Source organism: Perissodus microlepis, chromosome 20 (assembly GCF_051167445.1).
Source record: "Perissodus microlepis isolate ML-2025 ecotype Zambia chromosome 20, ASM5116744v1, whole genome shotgun sequence".
Taxonomy (NCBI): Eukaryota; Metazoa; Chordata; class Actinopteri; order Cichliformes; family Cichlidae; genus Perissodus; species Perissodus microlepis.
The window spans coordinates 27,938,144-27,961,680 of NC_140480.1; the positions used below are offsets into that span (position 1 = coordinate 27,938,144).

General features: G+C 40.4%; 1 protein-coding gene across 1 annotated transcript; it reads left to right on the plus strand.

Moving 5' to 3' along the window:
- Window positions 1-9,909: 9,909 nt before the first annotated feature.
- LOC146364766 (PAN2-PAN3 deadenylation complex catalytic subunit PAN2-like) lies at window positions 9,910-16,444 on the plus strand. The gene is made up of 22 exons (XM_084918285.1): window positions 9,910-10,347; window positions 10,441-10,610; window positions 10,699-10,816; window positions 10,938-11,015; window positions 11,093-11,348; window positions 11,490-11,778; window positions 11,988-12,084; window positions 12,211-12,321; window positions 12,453-12,572; window positions 12,666-12,794; window positions 12,913-13,112; window positions 13,238-13,380; window positions 13,557-13,663; window positions 13,760-13,858; window positions 13,964-14,092; window positions 14,349-14,486; window positions 14,575-14,634; window positions 14,725-14,973; window positions 15,109-15,252; window positions 15,351-15,530; window positions 15,638-15,731; window positions 16,062-16,444. Exons 1-22 carry the CDS (start codon window positions 10,081-10,083, stop codon window positions 16,253-16,255), a joined length of 3,372 nt encoding a protein of 1,123 aa, XP_084774411.1. The 5' UTR covers window positions 9,910-10,080; the 3' UTR covers window positions 16,256-16,444.
- The last annotated feature ends 7,093 nt before the right edge of the window (window positions 16,445-23,537 follow it).

Here is a 23,537-nt window from a genome sequence, read left to right on the forward strand (position 1 = left end):
TCTGTTGCACTGTTCATTTTCCAGCTAACTTTTTGCAGCTTTCTCAGAATTCAGATCAACATTCAATTTTTCAAAAGCTGTTATTTCTCTTCTATAAATGACACATTTAGCAAGTTTGAAAAAATTCCTCAATATTTCACCTCGAGATCTTTAAAATGCCCTAACTGGTAAGGACTGTGCTTCAAGTGCAGCATTTACAGCCACCACCTTTGAAAAGTAGTAACTATACTTTAATAGACGTGCTTCATTTAATAAAGCTTTAAGTCACATTTGAACGATTTTTTGATATAATGGTGCCCTCTGCTGGATGATCTGCACACTCTTACCGTTTCCACGCAGTTGTTTTTAAAAGTTTTTGACATTATTTTCATTGTTTTTCGGCTTGTTTTGTTTTGGGAACCATAAAATGAAATTGTTTGAGCTCCTTGTCTGGTCTTACCAACAACTCTACAAGTAAAACTAAACATACAGTTAGTAATGATCCAGGAGATATGTTAAAAATCTACACAACACAGTTATTTCAATGTTCCATGAAAGAATGTGTAAATCTACACAGAGTATAGTAATCCTGTTCAGCTGGATATGTGGAGGTCAGGAATGAATGTGTTGTGTAGTCTCAATAATATTAAAGCAATAGTGTGATCACAATACTGAAAACTGGGAGGCTTAAAAACGAGCTATTACAGTCAGAGAAATATTGTAATATCGATAATAATAATAAAATAAATCAAAACGAATATTTTTGTCAATATGTGGCGAGTAAGACAGTCAAGGCCTTTGAACCAATTCAAGGCTCCGAAATCAACAGATTCTGTGAGAGAGAGGAAGCATTTTTTCAGGGATATAAAAGTCCAAAGAAAGCCGTAACCTTTTCCGTGCCAGAGTATTGTTTAAACTTAAAAGTCACTCAGAAGTCACCAAACACTCAGGACTCTTCAGAAGATCGTGAAGTAGACTTATAACACTACGAATGGCTGGTGTGAAGCTGATATCCAGGTCCAGATTTAGTAAGTAGAAATTTCTTTGGGTGATGTACAGTGCGCTAATTCATGTGATTCATATACAAAGATGTAAACATTTAATTTCAACAATTCCCAGCCAAACGCAGCGCAAAGCAGCGGCGTACACATGAGCACATCCGCATCCACAGCAACAACCAACATAACCACAAGTAACAGTAAATAATAAATATTGAATGTTACTGAGCAGTAGTGATGGGATTTCCGGCTCTTTTTAGAGATCCGGCTCTTTCGGCTCGGCTCACTAAAAAGAGCCGGCTCTTTCGGCTCCGAACCGGCTCTTCGGGTTGTTTTGTTGCTTTAATTAATTTATCATTAACAATAATATAAAATTATGCAGAAAAGGAATTACTAATGTAAAAAAAGTGGTTTTATTTATATATGTTTATATATGGCCCCTAGAGACAAAACACGTACAAACTCTAAAGCACATACAAACTCCAAAAAGCACGTACAAACTCCAAAACACATTTCTAGCGTTAACTGAACTTCCAAAACAGAGCTACCCAGATCACTTAAATTACACAATTGAAAGCATGTGTGTATTGTTTGTGTATTTATAGACAAGCACTCATATTTATTCAAATAATTAAAAAAAAAAGTTCATTTACCTGTTACTACCACACACCAAATCCGGTTGTTGATACTTTCTGGCTTGTGTAGCCACTAGGTAACAAAAGCTCAACACTGCGCCCTAGCATCCTGGAGCACTTCTGTTGTCTTTTGTACGTGATTCTGAGTTTGTACGTGCTTCTGAGGTTTTACGTGTTTTGGAGTTTGTACGTGCTTCTGAGTTTTTACGTGTTTTGGAGTTTGTACATGCTTCGGGGTTTGTAAGTGCGTCTGAGTTTTTACGCGTTTTGGAGTTTTTACGCGTTTTGGAGTTTGTACATGCTTAGGAGTTTGTACGTGCTTTGTCTCTAAGGGCCACCATAAATATACTTTATTTATTCACTCCACATAAAATGTAATAAATAAATCATATAATACAAAAAACAACTATTTACATTTTAAACTTTTAACTATTTAAATTTTCAGCTTTTTCCTTTTAAACAAATTTAACGTGAAACAACACAAAACACTGCAAACCACAACACAATTAAATACAAATTAAAATATTAAAACAAAAAGAAGATGCACATTCTCTGTCATATGGGCCTGCATGATTTCTGAATTCTTTATCATCTGCAACTGAAAATAGTGGATGATTACTATACCTTTCTAATGTGACGTTGTTGTCCCTCGCTCTTTTTCTCTCTGTAGCAAAGTAACTGCGCGAATTGCTCATTATTTTCTGCAGGCTGTGTGAGGCTTTGTCTTACTGAAGTCTGACACCGACAAGGTCACACTAACAGCTCCATTTTGATATTTGAATATCGTGGTTATGTTTTGACTGAGAGAAGAAAAGAAAAAAACGAAGTAGACGAAAATCGCTCCAATTTCAATTATGGGTCGATCTGTGTGAGGATATTAAAAAAGAAAAGTTCATCTCAGTTTTGCTGTTCCATAAAATATCAGTATTATTCCTGAAGAGCAGAAACGGAGAGACAGAGAGGGAACACAACATTTTGATCCCAACCCTCATATTTACCTATTAACAATTAAAGAATGCCTAATTGGGACCTGACTGAAAAGCTGATTAAAATGAGAAATGGACCCTTTCATTCAAAGCAGGACACAAATGTGTTCAGTTAGTCACAGCTAAACATAAAAGTACAATAACAAAAATATGAGCAAGGATTGATGCTTGACTTTAATGGCAACTTTGACAATTAATTCTCATGGATTTCTGTCAATTTGCAAATTGTATGTACTATGTATAAAATTTGTCTGTTTAATAAAAACAATTTGTTTTATTGTTCATATCTATGAAATATAATGTGGATAAATGGGACAAAGGTTGAACTGAATCTTAACATTTATCAGATCACAGGTGAGGCTGTGTTAAAGCAGCAAGGAAAACATTTTTTGAGAAACTAGAGGATGTTGAATTTCAGAGGTCCTAAATATGCATTATTTAAAGGTCTTAAAGGTCTTCTGAGTTTTTGCTTTTTGGTTGTGCAAACAAACTAAATACAGGTATGTTACTTTTCCTGGAGGGCAGCCATTTTTAAAAACAAGATGGCAGCTGCAGTGTAAGTCAGACTGTGTCAGACCTTCGTCCCGTAATGATTCCCTCCTTCCTGAAACAGCTCCAGGAACTTCCTGTAAAGCTTCAGGGCATGAGTCCTCCGTGCTGTCATGGGTTTCTCCCTGGATGTTGAGGCCTGTGGACATGAAAAAGAATGATCAGAAATTATTCTGCTTTCTTTCTCTCTCAGTCTATCTTTCACAAGCTCAAGATATAATTCTTACAGAGGCTATATAAAGTGCTAGTGGTTGTGAGTGGTGGTTGTGAGTGGTGGTTCAGTCCATGTTATTATTGTGTGTTTGAGGGTACAGTTGTCCATTGTGTGTGTGTGTAGGTGGTTGTGGTGTGTGTATGTCCAGTCCATGTGTTAACGTGGGTCAGATGTCAGGAGGCAGAGTTCAAGAGTCTGACAGCTGTGGGGAAGAAGCTGTTCCGGTACCTGGTGGTCTTAGTCCGGCGGCTCCTGTAGCGCCTCCCAGAGGGCAGGAGGGTGAAGAGTCCATGTGATGGGTGACTGGGGTCTTTGATGATTTTCCCAGCCCTTTTCAGACACCGCTTCCTGTAGATGTCCTTTATGGCAGGGAGTGGTGCTCCGGCGATGCGCTGGGCAGTTTTCACGACCCTCTGCAACGCCTTCCGGTCCGAGGCAGAGCAGTTCCCGTACCAGACTGTTATACAGTTGGTCAGGATGCTCTCGATGGTGCAACGATAGAAGTTCACCAGGATGTCTGAGGACAGGTGGTTCTTCCTCAGAGTCCTCAAGAAGAAGAGGCGCTGGTGAGCCTTCTTGACCAGCTTGGAGTAGTTGGTCGTCCAGGTGAGATCCTCGGAGATGTGGACTCCCAGGAACTTGAAGCTGCTCACACGCTCCACAGCCGTCCACTTAATGTGGATGGGTGGATGTGGGTCAGCATTCCTCCTGTAGTCCACGATGAGCTCCTTGGTCTTCTCGGTGTTAAGCAGCAGGTTGTTTCTGTCGCACCACTCAGCCAGACGATCCACCTCCTCCCTGTAGGCGGCCTCATCGTTGTCACTGATGAGGCCAATCACCGTGGTGTCATCTGCAAACTTAATGATGGTGTTGGAACCATCAGCAGGTCTGCAGTCGTGGGTGAAGAGGGAGTAGAGGAAAGGGCTCATCACACAGCCTTGTGGTACACCGGTGTTCATCGTGATTGTAGATGAGCAGCGGTTATCCAGCCGGACATGTTGGGGGCGGTTGGTCAGGAAGTCCAGTAACCATTTGAGGGAACTGATGCCCAGGTCTGTCAGTTTCCTGATGAGTTGTGAGGGGAGGGTTGTATTGAATGCTGAACTGAAGTCTATAAACAGCATTCTGGCGTAGGTGGTGTTGTTGTCCAGGTGTGAGAGGACAGAGTGCAGTGCGATGGAGACTGCATCCTCTGTGCTCCTGTTCTGGCGGTATGCAAATTGGTGGGGGTCCAGGGTGGGGGGGAGACAGGATTTGAAGTGTGCTAGGACCAGCTGCTCTAAACACTTAGTGATGATGGGGGTGAGTGCTACTGGGCGGTAGTCATTGAGGCAAGATGGGTTGGAGTTTTTGGGTATCGGGACGATGGAGGTGGATTTGAAGCAGGCCGGTACCACAGCGTGGGCCAAGGACAGATTGAATATGTCTGTGAGCACTCCTGCAAGCTCCCCAAGACACGCTCTGAGAACACGCCCGGGGATGCCATCGGGACCTGCAGCCTTGTGGACATTGATCCTGCTCAGCACCGCTCCTACATCGGTGGGGGAGAGAGTCAGAGGTTGGTGGTCTGGCGTCACGTCTGCTTTGGTTACTGATGTTGAACTTTATTTTGTTCATAAGGTTAATTATTAGAGTTGCCAACCATCCCGTAAAAAACGGAATCGTCTCGTATTCAGAGAAAATATTACGCGTTTTGTATTTAGGTGAAAAGGAACAGTTTGTCCCGGACTTCAGCTACAATGAAAAAGACACAAAGCTGGAGTTATTCTGTGTTTACGCTGCACAGCTGCCTCTTCTTCTCTCATCCTCTCACCCTCCCTCTCCTGTTTCTACTTCAGTCATGAAACTGATCAATGATCAGCTGATCGGCTTTTCTCTCTTGTTTATTTATCGCCCACTTTGCGCCAGAAAGAGGAAACCAGCGGATGTCGCGCTAAACAACAGCAGCACTTTTAAGCTTGATCAGCTGTTGTTAGAATTTATTTAATATTAATTTCTAGTATCAGCTGATGTTTGCTGGAGCCACAGCTGTAAACCTGCTGGTCATGATATCGGTTTGGTTATGTGATGAGAGGGAAACATGAAGATGAAACCAGGAGATGTCCTTACTGAATCATCAGAGCTGTGATGGAGAAACAGGTTTACCTTTTAGTTAACATGAATGAGTTGAAGGGAAGTGATGAACTGTTTCTGAGAGACAAATAACACCAGGATCCTCCACAAACAGCTAAGACGCGGTTTGCGATACATGTGGCAAGACAGTGGGGTGTTGTGGCAGCACCACTAACCTCGTCAAACACCTGAGAGTAAATCATATCATAGAATATGATGAGCTTATGTTGAGGCGAACTGAAGAGGAGTAGAGGGACAGACTCAAGCGCAGACCACAAACTCCTTTCGAACAAGAGTGAATTTATTTACAGTGATCTGCCACAGTGCAATATATATACAAAGGTGTTTGGGGGAAAGGGCCAGGGTTCCAGGGTCCAGGAGTGAAAGGGGCCGGAGTCCAGGGGAGGGGGTTTCCACACACAAACAGCTCCTCTTTTCTCCACCACTCTTCTTGCTCAGTCACAGTTGCACAGGGAACCGATCTGCGATGCGTTTGTTGTTCTCTTTTGTGCGTAGTAGGGCCGCTTGAGTGGCCCGCCAAACTCGACAACACCTGTGTAAATTCATTTCTTTTGAATTAATCCCTTCTTCTGAAATATAAGAACCTCTCCTGGTTTAAATGGTACTTTGGATTTCCTTACTTTCTGTTCCGCTCCCAACCCCAAATAGATGCTGACAAGCTGACACAGTAACATGGAAGAGGGAAAGAAGTTGGAAGGAAAAAAAAATAAACCTAATGCCTAACAATGAAAAATGTAAAATAAGATCAATAATAATAATAATAATAATAATAACGGTAAAAGATGAAGCAACAAGTTTTTAGTTTCTTGTTTATTCCAAATGATCATCCAGATGTCTGTGACATGTGATGACAAACACCATAATGTTTGTCATCACATGCTTAAACTCATCATATATTTTTGCATATGCTGAACAGGCAGTCAGACATGCTGTAACTGTGGGGTAGAAAACTGCATGAACACCGTACGGCAGGGGTCTCAAACTCCAGTCCTCGAGGGCCGCTGTCCTGCAACTTTTCCATGTGTCCCTGTTGCAACACACCTAGTAGGTCATTAGCAAGACTATAGAACTTGACTGCATGCTGAGTTGGCAATTCAGCCATTTGACTCATCTTACAGCAGCTCATGAGTGAATGAACATGGTGCAATAAAAGTATTTTTAGAAGTATATGTTTCCAAATACATGCATTTACTTACTCGATGTTACAATATTTCTGAGAGCTCGTTTTTAAGCCTCCCAGTTATCAGTATTGTGATCACACTATTGCTTTAACATTATTAAGACTACACAACACATTCATCCCTGACCTCCTCATATCCAGCTGAACAGGATTACTATACTCTGTGTAGATTTACACATTCTTTCATGGAACATTGAAATAACTGTGTTGTGTAGATTTTTAACATATCTCCTGGATCATTACTAACTGTATGTTTAGTTTTACTTGTAGAGTTGTTGGTAAGACCAGACAAGGAGCTCAAACAATTTTATTTTATGGTTCCCAAAACAAAACAAGCTGAAAAACAATGAAAATAATGTCAAAAACTTTAAAAACAACTGTGTGGAAACGGTAAGAGTGTGCAGATCATCCAGCAGAGGGCACTATTATATCAAAAAAATCGTTCAAATGTGACTTAAAGCTTTATTAAATGAAGCACGTCTATTAAAGTATAGTTACTACTTTTCAAAGGTGGTGGCTGTAAATGCTGCACTTGAAGCACAGTCCTTACCAGTTAGGGCATTTTAAAGATGTCGAGGTGAAATATTGAGGACATTTTTTTCAAACATGTTAAATGTGTCATTTATAGAAGAGAAATAACAGCTTTTGAAAAATTGAACGTGGATCTGAATTCTGAGAAAGCTGCAAAAAGTTAGCTGGAAAATGAACAGTGCAACAGATTTCACAGAAGCTGGCGGAAAAAACAAACTAAATTCATTGTGGTTGGATTCTGTTTTAATCAAGATTTTCATGGATTCATGCACATTCTCCACTTCCTGGTATCAAACAACAAACATTTTACAGTGCTCAGGATGACTTCATTTACATGCAACAATTTTGACTTTTTCCTTTTTTTTAAATAAAAACAAAATGCTTCAAATTCATATTTTGAATGATCACTTTCCCCCCTGTAAACCTCTCTGATATAAAAAGCTTACATTTAGATATGATAAAAACAACTGAGTCACTGTGTTGGGAAGCATTTATGTAACAAAGTGTTTTGCAGGTTGGTGACCATCTTGTTTTCCCAGTAAAGAGGAAGCCTGCCTCAATTGCAGCTCTTTTATAAGCCAGTCTGTATTAAGAAGGCGTGTCTTTAGAGTATTTAAAGGGAGCAGGAAATGGATTGAGTAAAATGAGAAATGCATAAACAATTTGTTTCATTGTGCATATGGATGAAATATAATGTAGATAAATGGGACAAAGGTTGAACTGAATGTTAACATTCATCAGATCACAGCTCAGGTTGTGTCAAACCAGCAAGTAAAAACATTTTTGAGACACTAGAGGATGTTACCCTTCAGAGGTCCTAAATGTACTAAATGTAATTGATAAATATAAGTTATTAGCCAGTAAATGACTTGGCAATGTTCGTGTAATACAAATATATGTATTTTATTTTTCCTGGAGGGCAGTCATTTTTAAAAACAAGATGGCAGCTGCAGTGTAAGTCAGACTGTGAAATAAAAGATCAAAGAAGACTTAAACAGTATTTAAATATTCAGGCTTTTTCAACATTTAGACAAATTGTGTTTGAAATTCAAACTAATCTGCTGCACACTTTCTCTAACTCTGCTGCCACAAGGACAGATACAGGAAGTCGCTCAAACCACATGAAACTAATCTTTATAGTATTTGTTTTATTTTACTCCAGGAGCAAAAGATGTTTTCCAAAAATGGGACAAACTGTTGTTTAATTTTATGGTTGGTGTGGTCCTGAGAGTCGTTGAGCTTGTCTTTGTTTTTAGGGTCACAGGTTTCAAGCTGGTAATCAAGGTGTGAATCAGAAGGGTTAAATGAGCCCCGCCTGATCTCCAACAAGCCTGCCCCATAAAGGACTTTTTCTTTTGTTTCGGCCCAATTCATGTCTGTGGATCTTTTCTTTGTTAGTAACACTAAACATGTTAAAAGCTGAATTAAGGCTACACAGGGTTTATTTTCCTGAGTTAAATTCTTTGCTAAAAAAGTTAAAAAGCTTAAATTTTCATGTTCTATTGCTGTGACACGGGTGAGTGGGTCAAACGTGAAACAGGAAGTTGACCCAGAAAAGCACAGGCTGAGGAAAATGACTTAAGTGTCTTTATTGTAAGATCATAAACTTGTTATAGCTAGTTTGTTGAATAAACCACTGATGGAAACAGGAACATGATGAAATCAATAAAAGTGCTCATTTTTGTGTTTTTGAATGTTGGTTGTCATTTATTTTATTCACACAAATGCAGTTTGGACAAGTGCTGATGGTCCTTTGTTAATTAAAACCAAACAATCACCATTCCAAGGTTAATCAATACCACTGAAACAGATAACAGACAATAGCTGAAAATATCTTTAATCAACAGTCAACTATCAGCTTCAATTGAACTGACTCAACCAATGAGGGCATCAAATTTGGATTATATGGTTTCAGCTAGGGCTGAACCAAAAGTTGTATTTTTCATTAATTGGATGAGAAAATAAAACCTGTAAAGTTTAAAACTTTAATTTTATTTAATCAATGTTGAACTCTGAGATTAATCCAGTCAATTTTTATTTTAATTGTTACTGAAATGTTGAATTCACCGCTGATGATAATGTTTTTCATCTATATGGATCCATTTCCACAACTTTTTGATCACCACTTCAGAACAACAACTACCTGGATACAGAGGATGAAGACTGAACTCTGACATTAATCCAGTGAATTTTAACAACAGTCACGCTAAAGGACCATTTGATTGATTAAATCATGGTTAGTTTGTTACAATATGTGTAACATAACTGTCGTCCAACATGCAGCAAATTTGTTGGAGAAGCTCAGAAGAATCAAACTCAACATCTGGTGCATCTCGGACACCAAGGAATTTGGTGCTTTTGACGACCTGTTGACGACGGCTGTTAATCAAGGTGTGGATTAAGCGTGCTAAACGAGGTCCTCCCAGTCTGATCAAACTCATTATCTTGGTGCAATTCAGAAACAACACGCTCAGGCAAAAACTGGGTCAACCCCCCTCTGACACCTTAATGCGGGCTTAATGATGACACGATGCCCACGTCTCCCAAAGAATTCACACCTGTATTCATGTAAACTCAGCCACACCCACCTTGATTCAGACCCTGAAACCTGTGAGCCTAACGTTTAATGCAGGGACAGTCAACGACTCTTAGGACCGCCTTGAATCGCAGTGGAGGTTAAATACGTGGCTCTCTCCATCAGACTTTAGATCTGGACTCCAGTTTTCTTCATTTCAAGAGATCAGGATTAAACCTGCAAGTACTACTATTTACAGAAGTTCCAGTTCCTCTGCAGGCTGATTTAGCTGAACTCAAGAAGATTTTTGAAGCTCTCAACAAAAGATTAGGTGAATACTGGGCCAACCATCACAGGACTATGAACTCTCTTCACTGGACTCCTCACTGGTCTCCTCAGTGGACTCCTGGGGGACTGGAGCCCACCATGAACTCATATCTGAATCCAAACCTCCACCAAGACGTGAGAATGTACACACAGGAGCTGGCTGTGACCGTTCCTAAACCTGTGCACGTAAGGAAGGGGATTTTTTCTGAGCTGCACAGTAAAGTTTCAGAAGCTGGCATCCCCGTCACTGCAACACATTTTGACCTGCAGCGGGAAATGCTCTGGATGGGAAACTACACGGTAAGAGCCAAAATGATGCTTCAGCAGAGTTTGTTTCTTCTACATTCACCTTAAACTTTGCACTGTTTAATAATATTTGTGCTCTTCTCTTAGGGTCATGTAAAATCCTTCCTTGGACCTACGATGGCACGCTACTCTTCTTTCCAAGTGCATGCAACTGATGCCATCAGACACATGCAGAGTTTGGACACAGGCGTGCTGTTCCTTTCTGAGTGCAACCTCAGATGTTACACTCGTGGAGGCCTCGTCATGTTTGATTATCGGTAAGTGTTACATTGACTGTTGATGACCTGAAGCTGTGAAATTATTCCTTATGTTATTGAATTAATGGCAATTTTTGGTGCTTTGCAGGATGGAAGAAGGAGCTGATATGCACAGTCTCCTCATGACTGATAACATGCTGCTCATGGGGGGATTACAAAACTATGTGGTTGAAGTTGACATGAACACACTTCAAGAAACTCAAAAAGTAAGACACCAGGCTTATGTTTATCAAAATCCACAACTATCTATGCTTACACCACTGGCACATCATACAACTGACTTCACAGCGAGTGTCTGACTGTCTGCTGTCTCGATTGTCCTTCCAGTTCACAGTGGAGGCACCTGGAGTGACAATAATGCGTCAGACCAATCGTTTCTTCGTCTTTGGGCACCCTTCTGGCAAAGTAAGTATCCCCTGATTGCATCAGTTTGACGAGGTTTGGTTTATATCTCTCTAACACTGACCCTCTGCTGATAACAGGTGACCCTTCGAGACTTGCGCACATTTAGGACACAAAAGTTTGACGCATTTCCTGGCGGCCTGTCAGACTTTGATGTTCACGGAAACCTTTTGGCTGTGAATGGGTTCTCCAGCCGAGGGCTGAATGAACGTTTCCTCATGGTGTATGACCTCCGCATGATGCGAGCTGCAACCCCCCTTTGGGTGCATGTGGATCCCTTCTTCGTGCGCTTCATTCCTACCTACACGTCACGGCTCGCAATCATCTCACAGACAGGTATGAAGCTGGCTACAGGATTCTTTAGTCCAGTTTTCTGTAGCATAGTCTTACTATGTTTGGCCAAAAAATGTGACACACAATTTCTTTGTGTGATTTGTGGCTTTGCTATAACTGCCTGCATTCTGTGTCTTTTTCCAGGTGAGTGTCAGTTCTGTGAGCCCACTGGCCTCGCCAACGTGGCGGATATTTTCCACGTCAACACAAACGGCCACTTTCTCACAAGTTTTGAGGTCTCATCCAGCAAACAAGCCTTAGCCTTTGGAGATTCGGGGGGATGTGTGCGTCTCTGGTCCGATACTCGGGACGTTATGTTTAACGTCTACTCCAGAGAGCCCTGCGTTGTGGATGCACAGCCTCAGCTGACCTGGAATCATAACCTGCAGCCCTGCTCTCCCATCCCCACTGCCCAGGCTACACCCAGCTCAAGGTAACACAATCACTAACGAGACTGAAGAGTTTGCATTAGAGCGTTCATAAATATTGTTGTCAGATTCAATAAAAGTTTGTAAGATAATGTCGAGTCTTCCCCAGTTGATATAAATGGTTTGCTCAATATTTTAAAAGCAGTTCTCAAAATTAGAGTCTCATGTAGTTCCCATTAAAGGTTTCCATCTAAAACATGTTTCTTTTCAACAGATGGGCTCCTGGGATGGACCCAGAAATCCCACAAACTATTGAAACTGTTGGCTTCAACAGTTATGTGGAAAATCCTTACGCCTGCCCCTGTAACCAGGTATGTAAAAAACTTGTTGCTCTTTTAAACTGTCATTTTTACAATATTGTAATAAATTTACAAAAAAAGTTAAACCCATCTCCACATGGTGTATTTTAAGTTTTTTCCCCTGTTTGTTGTTTGCAGGTCCCTGCAAATAAAGAAGGGACACCTGGTTATTACAACCACGTCCCTGAATCTCCAGCAGAGAGTGATGAAGAGCCGCTCCTTCACACTGTTCCCGAAAAGTACAGAAAGGTTGGACTTGCTATGTTTCACCCTGGTGTTCATAGAGATACAGTTAATTATGATATGTAACAATTTCTAGAGTGTTGCTACAAGCTTTGATTTCCCAAACATGTGACAAAGATGTGTTTGTTGTGCTTCAGGTGACAATTAAATACTCTAAACGTGGACGGGAAGATTTTGACTTCAAACATTACAACAGGACGTTGTTTGCTGGCCTGGAGCCGCAGATTCCCAACGCCTACTGTAACTGCATGATCCAGGTAAGAAGCTGAAGATTCACAATGTGTACATTTAATTTTTAATATGAGACAATTTGTCAAATGTTCCATGGGTCTTTTATGTTTGCATCTTAGGTGTTATACTTCCTGGAGCCAGTTCGCTGCCTTGTTCAGAATCATTTGTGCCACAAGGAGTTTTGTTTGGCTTGTGAACTCGGCTTCCTCTTCCACATGTTGGATTTGTCACAAGGAGATCCATGTCAGGTAAGTTTCTTTCTTTCTTTCTTTTTTTTTCAATCTGTTGGGGATTGCAAGGCTCTTACTTTGAAATCTCATTTTGTTGTGACTGCCCAAAGTAACCTCTAATGTCTTCTTCCTTAAGGCCAGCAACTTCCTCAGAGCACTTCGAAACGTCCCTGAAGCCAAAGAGATGGGCCTGATCCTCTCAAACTGTGAGGAGACGACAGGAACAGTCGAGCTAGGTCGCTTAATACAGAGATGGAATCACTTCATCCTCTACCAGCTCTTCCAGGAGACACAGGAGCAGGAGGATCCACGGGCCTACAGGACGACCAGGAGCAGGTAAAACACATCGTTGTTGACCTGCATTCTTACTGGACACTGTCCCAGTCTTATCATTATGTTTGTTTATAAATGCAGAGTTTTCCTTCTGGTTTCTGAAACTGTGATTTGTGTTTGTGTTGCAGTTCTCTGGGCTCCTCTGGCGACTCTGTCATTAGAGAGCTGTTTTGTTCTGACGTTGAGAACCGCAGCCTGTGTCTCTGTGGCATAGAAACAGTCCACTCCTCCCTCATGTCGCTGTTCAACATGCATTACCCCGACTCTCAAGGTGAGTCTGAGAGCACTGAGAGCATGGATATCTGTGACTGTGAATTACTCTGTCTTTGAAGCTTGAACTATTAATGATTACATAATGGTTTGAATTAATTTAGTTTTTGAATGAGCAGAGGGAAATATCTGCTTGATTTGATGTACACTGATATTCATTGTACTTTGACACTTCAGGAAAAAGAATAAAGGAGCACGACTTTGCTGAGATCCTGAAGAAAAGCATCTGCCTGCAGCAGAGATCTCACACATGGTGTGGAAACTGTGACAAGTATCAGCCCACAGTGAGTTACAGCTTTCATTCACTCATAATGACAAATCATTTATGGTTGATTGTTACCTTTTGTGCAGGGTAATCATTTCTTTGTGTTACACTGTAGGTGCAGACACGCAACATTCGACATCTCCCAGATGTTTTGGTGATAAACTGTGAGGTGAACAGCAGCAAAGAGGCCGAATTCTGGAAGGTTCAGGCCAAGGTAAGCGACTGATTCACCGTGTTTAGATACAGTTAAAAGAAACAGAGAAACTAATGATTTATGTGTTCATTATTTACATGATTGTCCATGTTTTTGTTTTTATAGTACGCCTTCAACAAATCCATGCAGAAGACAGATCAGGATCAGCGTCACGTGTGGATCCCCGCCACTCTCAAGATGTCCCTCAGCAAAAGTCAGAGACTGGAGATCAGCAGCTGGCCTGAGGGCGAGGAGGTGAGGACTTTAGATTTTCAGCTGATCTTTGCACTTGAAGAAATAATTGAGTAACTTTTCATCACCAAGTTAAAATTTGACTTCAAAATTAAAACCATATTTCCAGGAGCAATATTTTTAAAACATTATTACACTAATCTGTAGATATTGAACTATAGGTTGGTTTTAGTGTTTTTGTTTCTGTAACACATGAATTTCTCAACTTTTGTGAAATGAAAAAGTTTATCTTACAATTATTTGCACTTTCTGTTACTAGTTAAGTGCTGCTGAACAGGCGGAGGGAGCTTCTCTGTATGACTTGGTGGTCACGGTGCCGCACATCCTGGACGCTGGCACGGGTGGTAATCTGGTCGCACACATCAAAGTGGGTGAGACCTACCATCAAAGAAAAGAGGTGAGTGACGCTTAGATAAGAAAAGTTTGACATCTGCTGACTACAAAAAGTTTAATTTTTAACATTCAAAATGATTTTATTATTTCAGGGAGTCTCTCGCCAGCAGTGGTACCTCTTCAATGACTTCCTCATTGAGCCGATTGAGAAGGTAAGGATCCTAGATAAGATTCCTGCTTGTTTATTCATGCTAACTTTAATGTGTGCAGTCATTTAAAAATGTTTCTCCTTTTGTTTTCAGACTGAGGCTGCACAGTTTGATGTGAGCTGGAAAGTGCCAGCCATCCTGTGTTACGCCAAGAGAAACTACCACACCAAATACGACCTCCGCAGTGAGTGTCAGCACAATCAGTCTGAAGTCAAATCCGACTTATATCGGACTGAGAAGCAGAGCAAGACAGACGCCACTTTCATCCCACTCACAGTCAGTGAGATGCCGCAGGCTGGTGACCTGGTGGGGCTGGACGCTGAGTTTGTAAAGCTCAGTGAGGTAAGTCTGGCATCGTTAATTATAATATAGGATTAAAAACAATTTTAAATATTCCTAGTACATATTTTCAGTAGTTCAGCTAATCTGACTCAAGTATTTAAAACAAAATTGAGCCCTGAATATGTGCGTTTGCAGGAGGAAGCAGTGCTGCATAGCGGCGGCACCAAATCGACCATCATACCCAGTCAGATGTCTGTGGCCAGGATCACCTGTGTGAGGGGTCAGGGGCCCAACGAGGGGGTCCCCTTTATCGATGACTACATCTCCACTCAGGAGCAGGTGAGAAGCTGCAGAGAGAAAAGACCACGATGACCTAAAAGAATGAATATATAATGTTTCAAGGATCCACCCGCTAACTTGTCAATTTGTTCTTCCAGGTGGTCGACTATTTGACAAAATACTCTGGAATCGAACCTGGAGACCTGGATGCCACAGTATCATCTAAGCACGTGACCACGCTGAAGTCGACCTACCTGAAGCTACGCTTCCTCATCGATGCAGGAGTTCGCTTCGTCGGCCACGGCCTGCAGAATGACTTTCGTGTCATTAATTTAGTGGTACGTTATTTCATCAGTTTTAAATTTCAAATTAGTTCATATAGTTTAGAGATGTGTTTTTTATAGATGTGCTTTGATTTTAATGTTTTTTATTTTTTTTTCTTAAGGTTCCCAAAGATCAAGTTATTGACACCGTCCACCTCTTCCGATTGCCCTACAAGAGGATGATTTCTCTGAAATTCCTTGCTTGGTATTTTCTTGGTAAGTTAGTAGAAACAAAAAAACAAAATCAAATCCAAATAATCCAAATATGAGTCTGTAATCGAATTAAATCACATTATTACTGTGAGAGGGATTAGGATCCAAATATGTAAACTGGATAATCCGCTCATGTTACCGAAGTCAGTATAGTTCATGATGTTTTAGTTGTCATCAAACCCATCTTGGAATTAAATCTGAACAACAAAGTATTTAGAGGCTTTTTTGAGTTCACGCACTAAAGCGTACGTGTTAATTCCTCATATCCACACTGTAATCTGAAGCTGAACACTTTCATTTGAATCATTCCTGACCTTTTTTTCATGTCCACAGGCCTCAACATCCAGGGAGAAACCCACGACAGCACGGAGGACTCATGCACGGCCCTGAAGCTTTACAGGAAGTACCTGGAGCTGTATCAGGAAGGAGGGAATCATTACGTGACGAAGGTGCTCTACGAAGTCTACGACAAAGGCTTCCAGCTGAACTGGAAAGTCCCGGATTCGGATGCAAGATGGTCCGTCTGAGTGGACTGAAAGCACTCTCCTTCCACAGGTGCTGCTGTGCTTCCCTCTGTGATGGGACTGTGAGCAACACCATGACCTGAAGATGCTCGGGCTGCTTATTTTGTATCATATTTTATAGTTATTTGCTTTGAGTCAGTGACTCAGTTATTTTTATCATATCTAAATGTAAGCTTTTTATATCAGAGAGGTTTACAGGGGGGAAAGTGATCATTCAAAATATGAATTTGAAGCATTTTGTTTTTGTTTTTAAAAAAGGAAAAATTGTTGCATATAAATGAAGTCATCCTGAGCACTGTAAAATGTTTGTTGTTTGATACCAGGAAGTGGAGAATGTGCATGAATCCATGAAAATCTTGATTAAAACAGAATCCAACCACAATGAATTTAGTTTGTTTTTTTTCCGCCAGCTTCTGTGAAATCTGTTGCACTGTTCATTTTCCAGCTAACTTTTTGCAGCTTTCTCAGAATTCAGATCAACGTTCAATTTTTCAAAAGCTGTTATTTCTCTTCTATAAATGACACATTTAGCAAGTTTGAAAAAATTCCACAATATTTCACCTCGAGATCTTTAAAATGCCCTAACTGGTAAGGACTGTGCTTCAAGTGCAGCATTTACAGCCACCACCTTTGAAAAGTAGTAACTATACTTTAATAGACATGCTTCATTTAATAAAGCTTTAAGTCACATTTGAACGATTTTTTGATATAATGGTGCCCTCTGCTGGATGATCTGCACACTCTTACCGTTTCCACGCAGTTGTTTTTAAAAGTTTTTGACATTATTTTCATTGTTTTTCGGCTTGTTTTGTTTTGGGAACCATAAAATGAAATTGTTTGAGCTCCTTGTCTGGTCTTACCAACAACTCTACAAGTAAAACTAAACATACAGTTAGTAATGATCCAGGAGATATGTTAAAAATCTACACAACACAGTTATTTCAATGTTCCATGAAAGAATGTGTAAATCTACACAGAGTATAGTAATCCTGTTCAGCTGGATATGTGGAGGTCAGGAATGAATGTGTTGTGTAGTCTCAATAATATTAAAGCAATAGTGTGATCACAATACTGAAAACTGGGAGGCTTAAAAACGAGCTATTACAGTCAGAGAAATATTGTAATATCGATAATAATAATAAAATAAATCAAAACGAATATTTTTGTCAATATGTGGCGAGTAAGACAGTCAAGGCCTTTGAACCAATTCAAGGCTCCGAAATCAACAGATTCTGTGAGAGAGAGGAAGCATTTTTTCAGGGATATAAAAGTCCAAAGAAAGCCGTAACCTTTTCCGTGCCAGAGTATTGTTTAAACTTAAAAGTCACTCAGAAGTCACCAAACACTCAGGACTCTTCAGAAGATCGTGAAGTAGACTTATAACACTACGAATGGCTGGTGTGAAGCTGATATCCAGGTCCAGATTTAGTAAGTAGAAATTTCTTTGGGTGATGTACAGTGCGCTAATTCATGTGATTCATATACAAAGATGTAAACATTTAATTTCAACAATTCCCAGCCAAACGCAGCGCAAAGCAGCGGCGTACACATGAGCACATCCGCATCCACAGCAACAACCAACATAACCACAAGTAACAGTAAATAATAAATATTGAATGTTACTGAGCAGTAGTGATGGGATTTCCGGCTCTTTTTAGAGATCCGGCTCTTTCGGCTCGGCTCACAAAAAAGAGCCGGCTCTTTCGGCTCCGAACCGGCTCTTCGGGTTGTTTTGTTGCTTTAATTAATTTATCATTCTGAGTTTGTACGTGCTTCTGAGGTTTTACGTGTTTTGGAGTTTGTACGTGCTTCTGAGTTTTTACGCGTTTTGGAGTTTGTACATGCTTAGGAGTTTGTACGTGTTTTGGAGTTTGTACGTGCTTTGTCTCTAAGGGCCACCATAAATATACTTTATTTATTCACTCCACATAAAATGTAATAAATAAATCATATAATACAAAAAACAACTATTTACATTTTAAACTTTTAACTATTTAAATTTTCAGCTTTTTCCTTTTAAACAAATTTAACGTGAAACAACACAAAACACTGCAAACCACAACACAATTAAATATAAATTAAAATATTAAAACAAAAAGAAGATGCACATTCTCTGTCATATGGGCCTGCATGATTTCTGAATCCTTTATCATCTGCAACTGAAAATAGTGGATGATTACTATACCTTTCTAATGTGACGTTGTTGTCCCTCGCTCTTTTTCTCTCTGTAGCAAAGTAACTGCGCGAATTGCTCATTATTTTCTGCAGGCTGTGTGAGGCTGTGTCTTACTGAAGTCTGACACCGACAAGGTCACACTAACAGCTCCATTTTGATATTTCAATATCGTGGTTATGTTTTGACTGAGAGAAGAAAAAAAAACAAAGTAGACGAAAATCGCTCCAATTTCAATTATGGGTCAATCTGTGTGAGGATATTAAAAAAGAAAAGTTCATCTCAGTTTTGCTGTTCCATAAAATATCAGTATTATTTCTGAAGAGCAGAAACGGAGAGAAAGAGAGGGAGAACAACATTTTGATCCCAACCCTCATATTTACCTATTAACAAATTTGCTTTTTGGTTGTGCAAACAAACTAAATACAGGTATGTTACTTTTCCTGGAGGGCAGCCATTTTTAAAAACAAGATGGCAGCTGCAGTGTAAGTCAGACTGTGTCAGACCTTCGTCCCGTAATGATTCCCTCCTTCCTGATACAGCTCCAGGAACTTCCTGTAAAGCTTCAGGGCCGTGCATGAGTCCTCCGTGCTGTCATGGGTTTCTCCCTGGATGTTGAGTCCTGTGGACATGAAAAAGAATGATCAGAAATTATTCTCCTTTCTTTCTCTCTCACTCTATCTTTCACAAGCTCTTCTGGAAGCTTTGCTGATTTCAAATAACCCTTATCTTCACCTTACACTCTCTTGTTCGTGAGCATGGAAGAGCCTTTGCCTGCCCTGGATCAATTGTTTGGTCTTTTTCACTTATCTTCCTAACTTAGTAGAGTTGAAATGCCTGCTCAACGAGAGAAAGGCAAGATGACATTTTTCTTGCAGACATACTTGTGGCTCAAGAAAAAATGAGTATCTGTGTTACATCATTTAGACATATAATGCTTATGAAACTACACATTGTGAATTCAAGAGGGAAATTTGTGTCACACGCTGAAGAGTATTTCATGGTTCTCATGGAGTGGTCACTTTTATCATGAAAGGCAAATGAAACTATGTGGAGAGCAGCATCTGATGAAGGCAGTAGATTCCATGTTGGTTGGTGGAGAGAGATCCTGAAAGACGTCCACTGTTAAAAATAAGCATCAGTGGAGAGACCTGAGTATGGTTTTCATCTAAAGCTAGTCCACCTTCCAGAGGTCGTCTAACTTCCAGGATTATTAATGGTAAACCAAATCAACAGTCAAGTATCTGTTGTCATTAAGTGTATTTTAAATGAAATTCAGCTTTCTGTTGGCTAAACAGCATATAGTACAATTCAGCACCTGGAAACACAACACTTACCAAAGAATCAGTACAGTGGTAGCTTAAGTCAAAGTGAGCCTGCTCAGCACATCTGTGAAACATCCAGCAAAAATCAGCAGCACAATCACATTCAGCCAAAGAAATATGTCTAGTATCTAGTGAACATGGTGGCAGAGTCTTTTTGGTGGCTGCCACTAATCTTTAGGATAACCTCCCCGATTAACATAAGAGCTGTCTGATCATTTTAAGACTCTGTTAGAAATCAGTTTACTCTGACTGGCTTTCAGCTTTAGCTGTTTCAGCTGTTTTATTGACTGTTATGTTTTTATTGTGTATTTCTGTGCATGTTTGTTGATATAGTGATCATAAATGTACATTTTTTTATAGCCTGTACAGCAGGTATTTTAAATGAGCTTAAAAAATAACCCTAGTCTTGACTTCTCACTGAGTAACAAAGGCTTCCCCTTAGAGTTATTTTTCCTGAGCAGTAAAACCTGGGCTGTAAAGAAAACATGGCAGGGAAAAAGAAAAGTGTCTGACTGCTGTCAAGTGCTTTGTTTGTTTGATGTTGTTAGAAGTTTCCAGATCCAGATGCTCCTTCAGTCCCCACAGTCAAACCAACTGAGGCACCTCTGAGAGTTAAAAATGGTCTTTCAATGTGCAGCTGTTCTCAGAGGTGTTACAATAAGGACTTCACCAAGTTCAGTGCAGTTAGAAGTTCACATGAATTTAGCAAGTTAGTTTCAACCTAAATATGATAAACCATGTTCTAACTAAAATGTACAGCTCTACCCTCATCATACGACAGGGAGAAGACACCAAAAACCAATATCACTCACTCATGAAAGGGAACAGTCATGGAATTTATCTATCAGGGTCAACTCTATTTAGCATCAGTAGGAATTTGAATAATGGAGGAACCTTCATTTGGTTTTAATGTTATTGAAACACAAAAACTCCCAGGGCTTATGTGGCTGGTAAATTAGCCAACTAAATTAGCTAACTATAAAATTCTGGCTTGCAAAAATGATTGCTAGCTAAACCATGTCCTTATATTCTCTGATGCTAACTTGTGTTTTATGCAGTCACCAACACATTGAAATCTTTATGCTGATAGTGACCTATGCAGTATTTAATCAGGTCTCTGATACATGCAAAAAATATAACAAAACAGTGTTATGTATATTTTCTCACTGTTCACTGTCATATCTGTCAATAAAGTACTTGGTTGTGGTTAATATATACTGTGGTTTCCAATAAACCAGGAACTTCAGTTTCCTAGTGAACCTTAAACCAAAGGTTGTGACTTTAACAAACAAATCTATTTTCTGCCCGTGTGCACCGTGTTCACCTTTGGTTTGCTGCAGTTAAACTGCTCCAACAGGAGGACGTTTTTGAACCAGAGCAGAAAAGTTCTAAAGCTGAACGTCCATCTTTTCTCTCTCATATTTTCTTTTTATGTTTCCTGTGTTAAAAACACTACTTCTCAAAAACAGCAGTTAATATTTCCCAGCCGAATTGAACTCTAATCATTGACTAATTAAGGAATCACTGCAGCTACAATGTATTTTTTGGATTTGAAAACTGATGGAAAAAAAAATGTTATGCAATGTTCTAATTGTGTGAGCTGTATGATAGTCAAGAATACACTTAGTGCCTGGAAATACGCCCAGATTTCAAAAATATTTATCTGCTCATTATGGTAAATGGTCTGTATTTGTATAGTGCTTTTCTAGTCCGTAAGGACCCCAAAGCGCTTTACACAACCAGTCATCCACACACACATTCACACACTGGTGATGGCAGCTACATTGGGGCCACCCTGGGGCGCACTGACAGAGGCGAGGCTGCCGGACACTGGCGCCACCGGGCCCTCTGACCACCACCAGTAGGTAACGGGTGAAGTGTCTTGCCCAAGGACACAACGACCGAGACTGTCCAAGCCGGGGCTCGAACCAGCAACCTTCTGATTACAAGGCGAACTCCCAACTCTTGAGCCACGATCATTTAGGCCAAATCTTTAAAACGGTGTCATTGCACACACATTTCAATCACACAAATGCAGGATTAATTATTTGCAGTATTTTATCTGATTTATTATGAGAATGTCATGCCTGATCATTTGTACCCACAACATCAAAAATGGGGGCAAAAGGGAGGAGATCGCGTTTAATCGATTATAACACGAGGTCAGAAATATAAGTGCTGACATGAGTAGTGTCCAGTGTTGGGTAAGTTACTTTAAATTAGTAACTTAGTTACATTGCTAGTTACTTCTATCAAAAGTAACTCAGTTACTTCAAGTTACTCGTTACTTTCAGAGTAACTTGTTACTAGGGAAAGTAACTTTGATTTTACTCAGAATTCTCTTGTTAATGTGTTGCTTCTGTAACTGGATACCCAGCAAGATTGCCAGTCTTCTAGCTTGCTTACTTGCCACAAGTGCACTGTGCCACCTACCAATAGAAAGGAAAAAATAATGTGCACATTTCCACGAGAGAAATCCCACGCCTGATTCTATCCTAGCCTGCTTTTTACATCCAACACAAAAACTGCAGTCGTGGTGCTTTCGATTGTACTCAGAACTCGGAAATTCTGCCTTCTGAATAGGAAGATGTAGGTAACACCAGACTGAAGATGAGCTGCATACAGAGCTGGACTGGGACAAAAAAATCGTCCCAGGCATTTTGACTAGAGACCGGCCCACCATTATAGCAAAAATCATAAAGCCTTTGAATGAAAATAAACACTGTTGTGACAGTGATGTACACTGTTCTGATGGTATATATGTATCAATCTATCAATTGTTTGTTGCAAGACTCAGATAATTATTTTTTTAAAAGTGAGACATTTTAAATGAGAATAAGAAAGTATTTCCTTGTGCCCCCCTCTCCCTGTTAATGCCCTACCTGCCCCCCTGGCAACACTTTGCTAGACCCGCCCCTGCACAGTTACCAGCTGTCAGCTACTTAGAAAAGGATCCTGGTGTTATTTGTCTCTCAGAAACAGTTCATCACTTCCCTTCAACTCATTCATGTTAACTAAAAGGTAAACCTGTTTCTCCATCACAGCTCTGATGATTCAGTAAGGACATCTCCTGGTTTCGTCTTCATGTTTCCCTCTCATCACATAACCAAACCGATATCATGACCAGCAGGTTTACAGCTGTGGCTCCAGCAAACATCAGCTGATACTAGAAATGAATATTAAATAAATTCTAACAACAGCTGATCAAGCTTAAAAGTGCTGCTGTTGTTTAGCGCGACATCCGCTGGTCTCCTCTTTCTGGCGCAAAGTGGGCGATAAATAAACAAGAGAGAAAAGCCGATCAGCTGATCATTGATCAGTTTCATGACTGAAGTAGAAACAGGAGAGGGAGGGTGAGAGGATGAGAGAAGAAGAGGCAGCTGTGCAGCAAAGACACAGAATAACTCCAGCTTTGTGTCTTTTTCATTGTAGCTGAAGTCCGGGACAAACTGTTCCTTTTCACCTAAATACGAAACGCGTAATATTTTCTCTGAATACGAGACGATTCCGTTTTTTACGGGATGGTTGGCAACTCTAATAATTAACCTTATGAACAAAATAAAGTTCAACATCAGTAACCAAAGCAGACGTGACGCCAGACCACCAACCTCTGACTCTCTCCCCCACCGATGTAGGAGCGGTGCTGAGCAGGATCAATGTCCACAAGGCTGCAGGTCCCGATGGCATCCCCGGGCGTGTTCTCAGAGCGTGTCCTGGGGAGCTTGCAGGAGTGCTCACAGACATATTCAATCTGTCCTTGGCCCACGCTGTGGTACCGGCCTGCTTC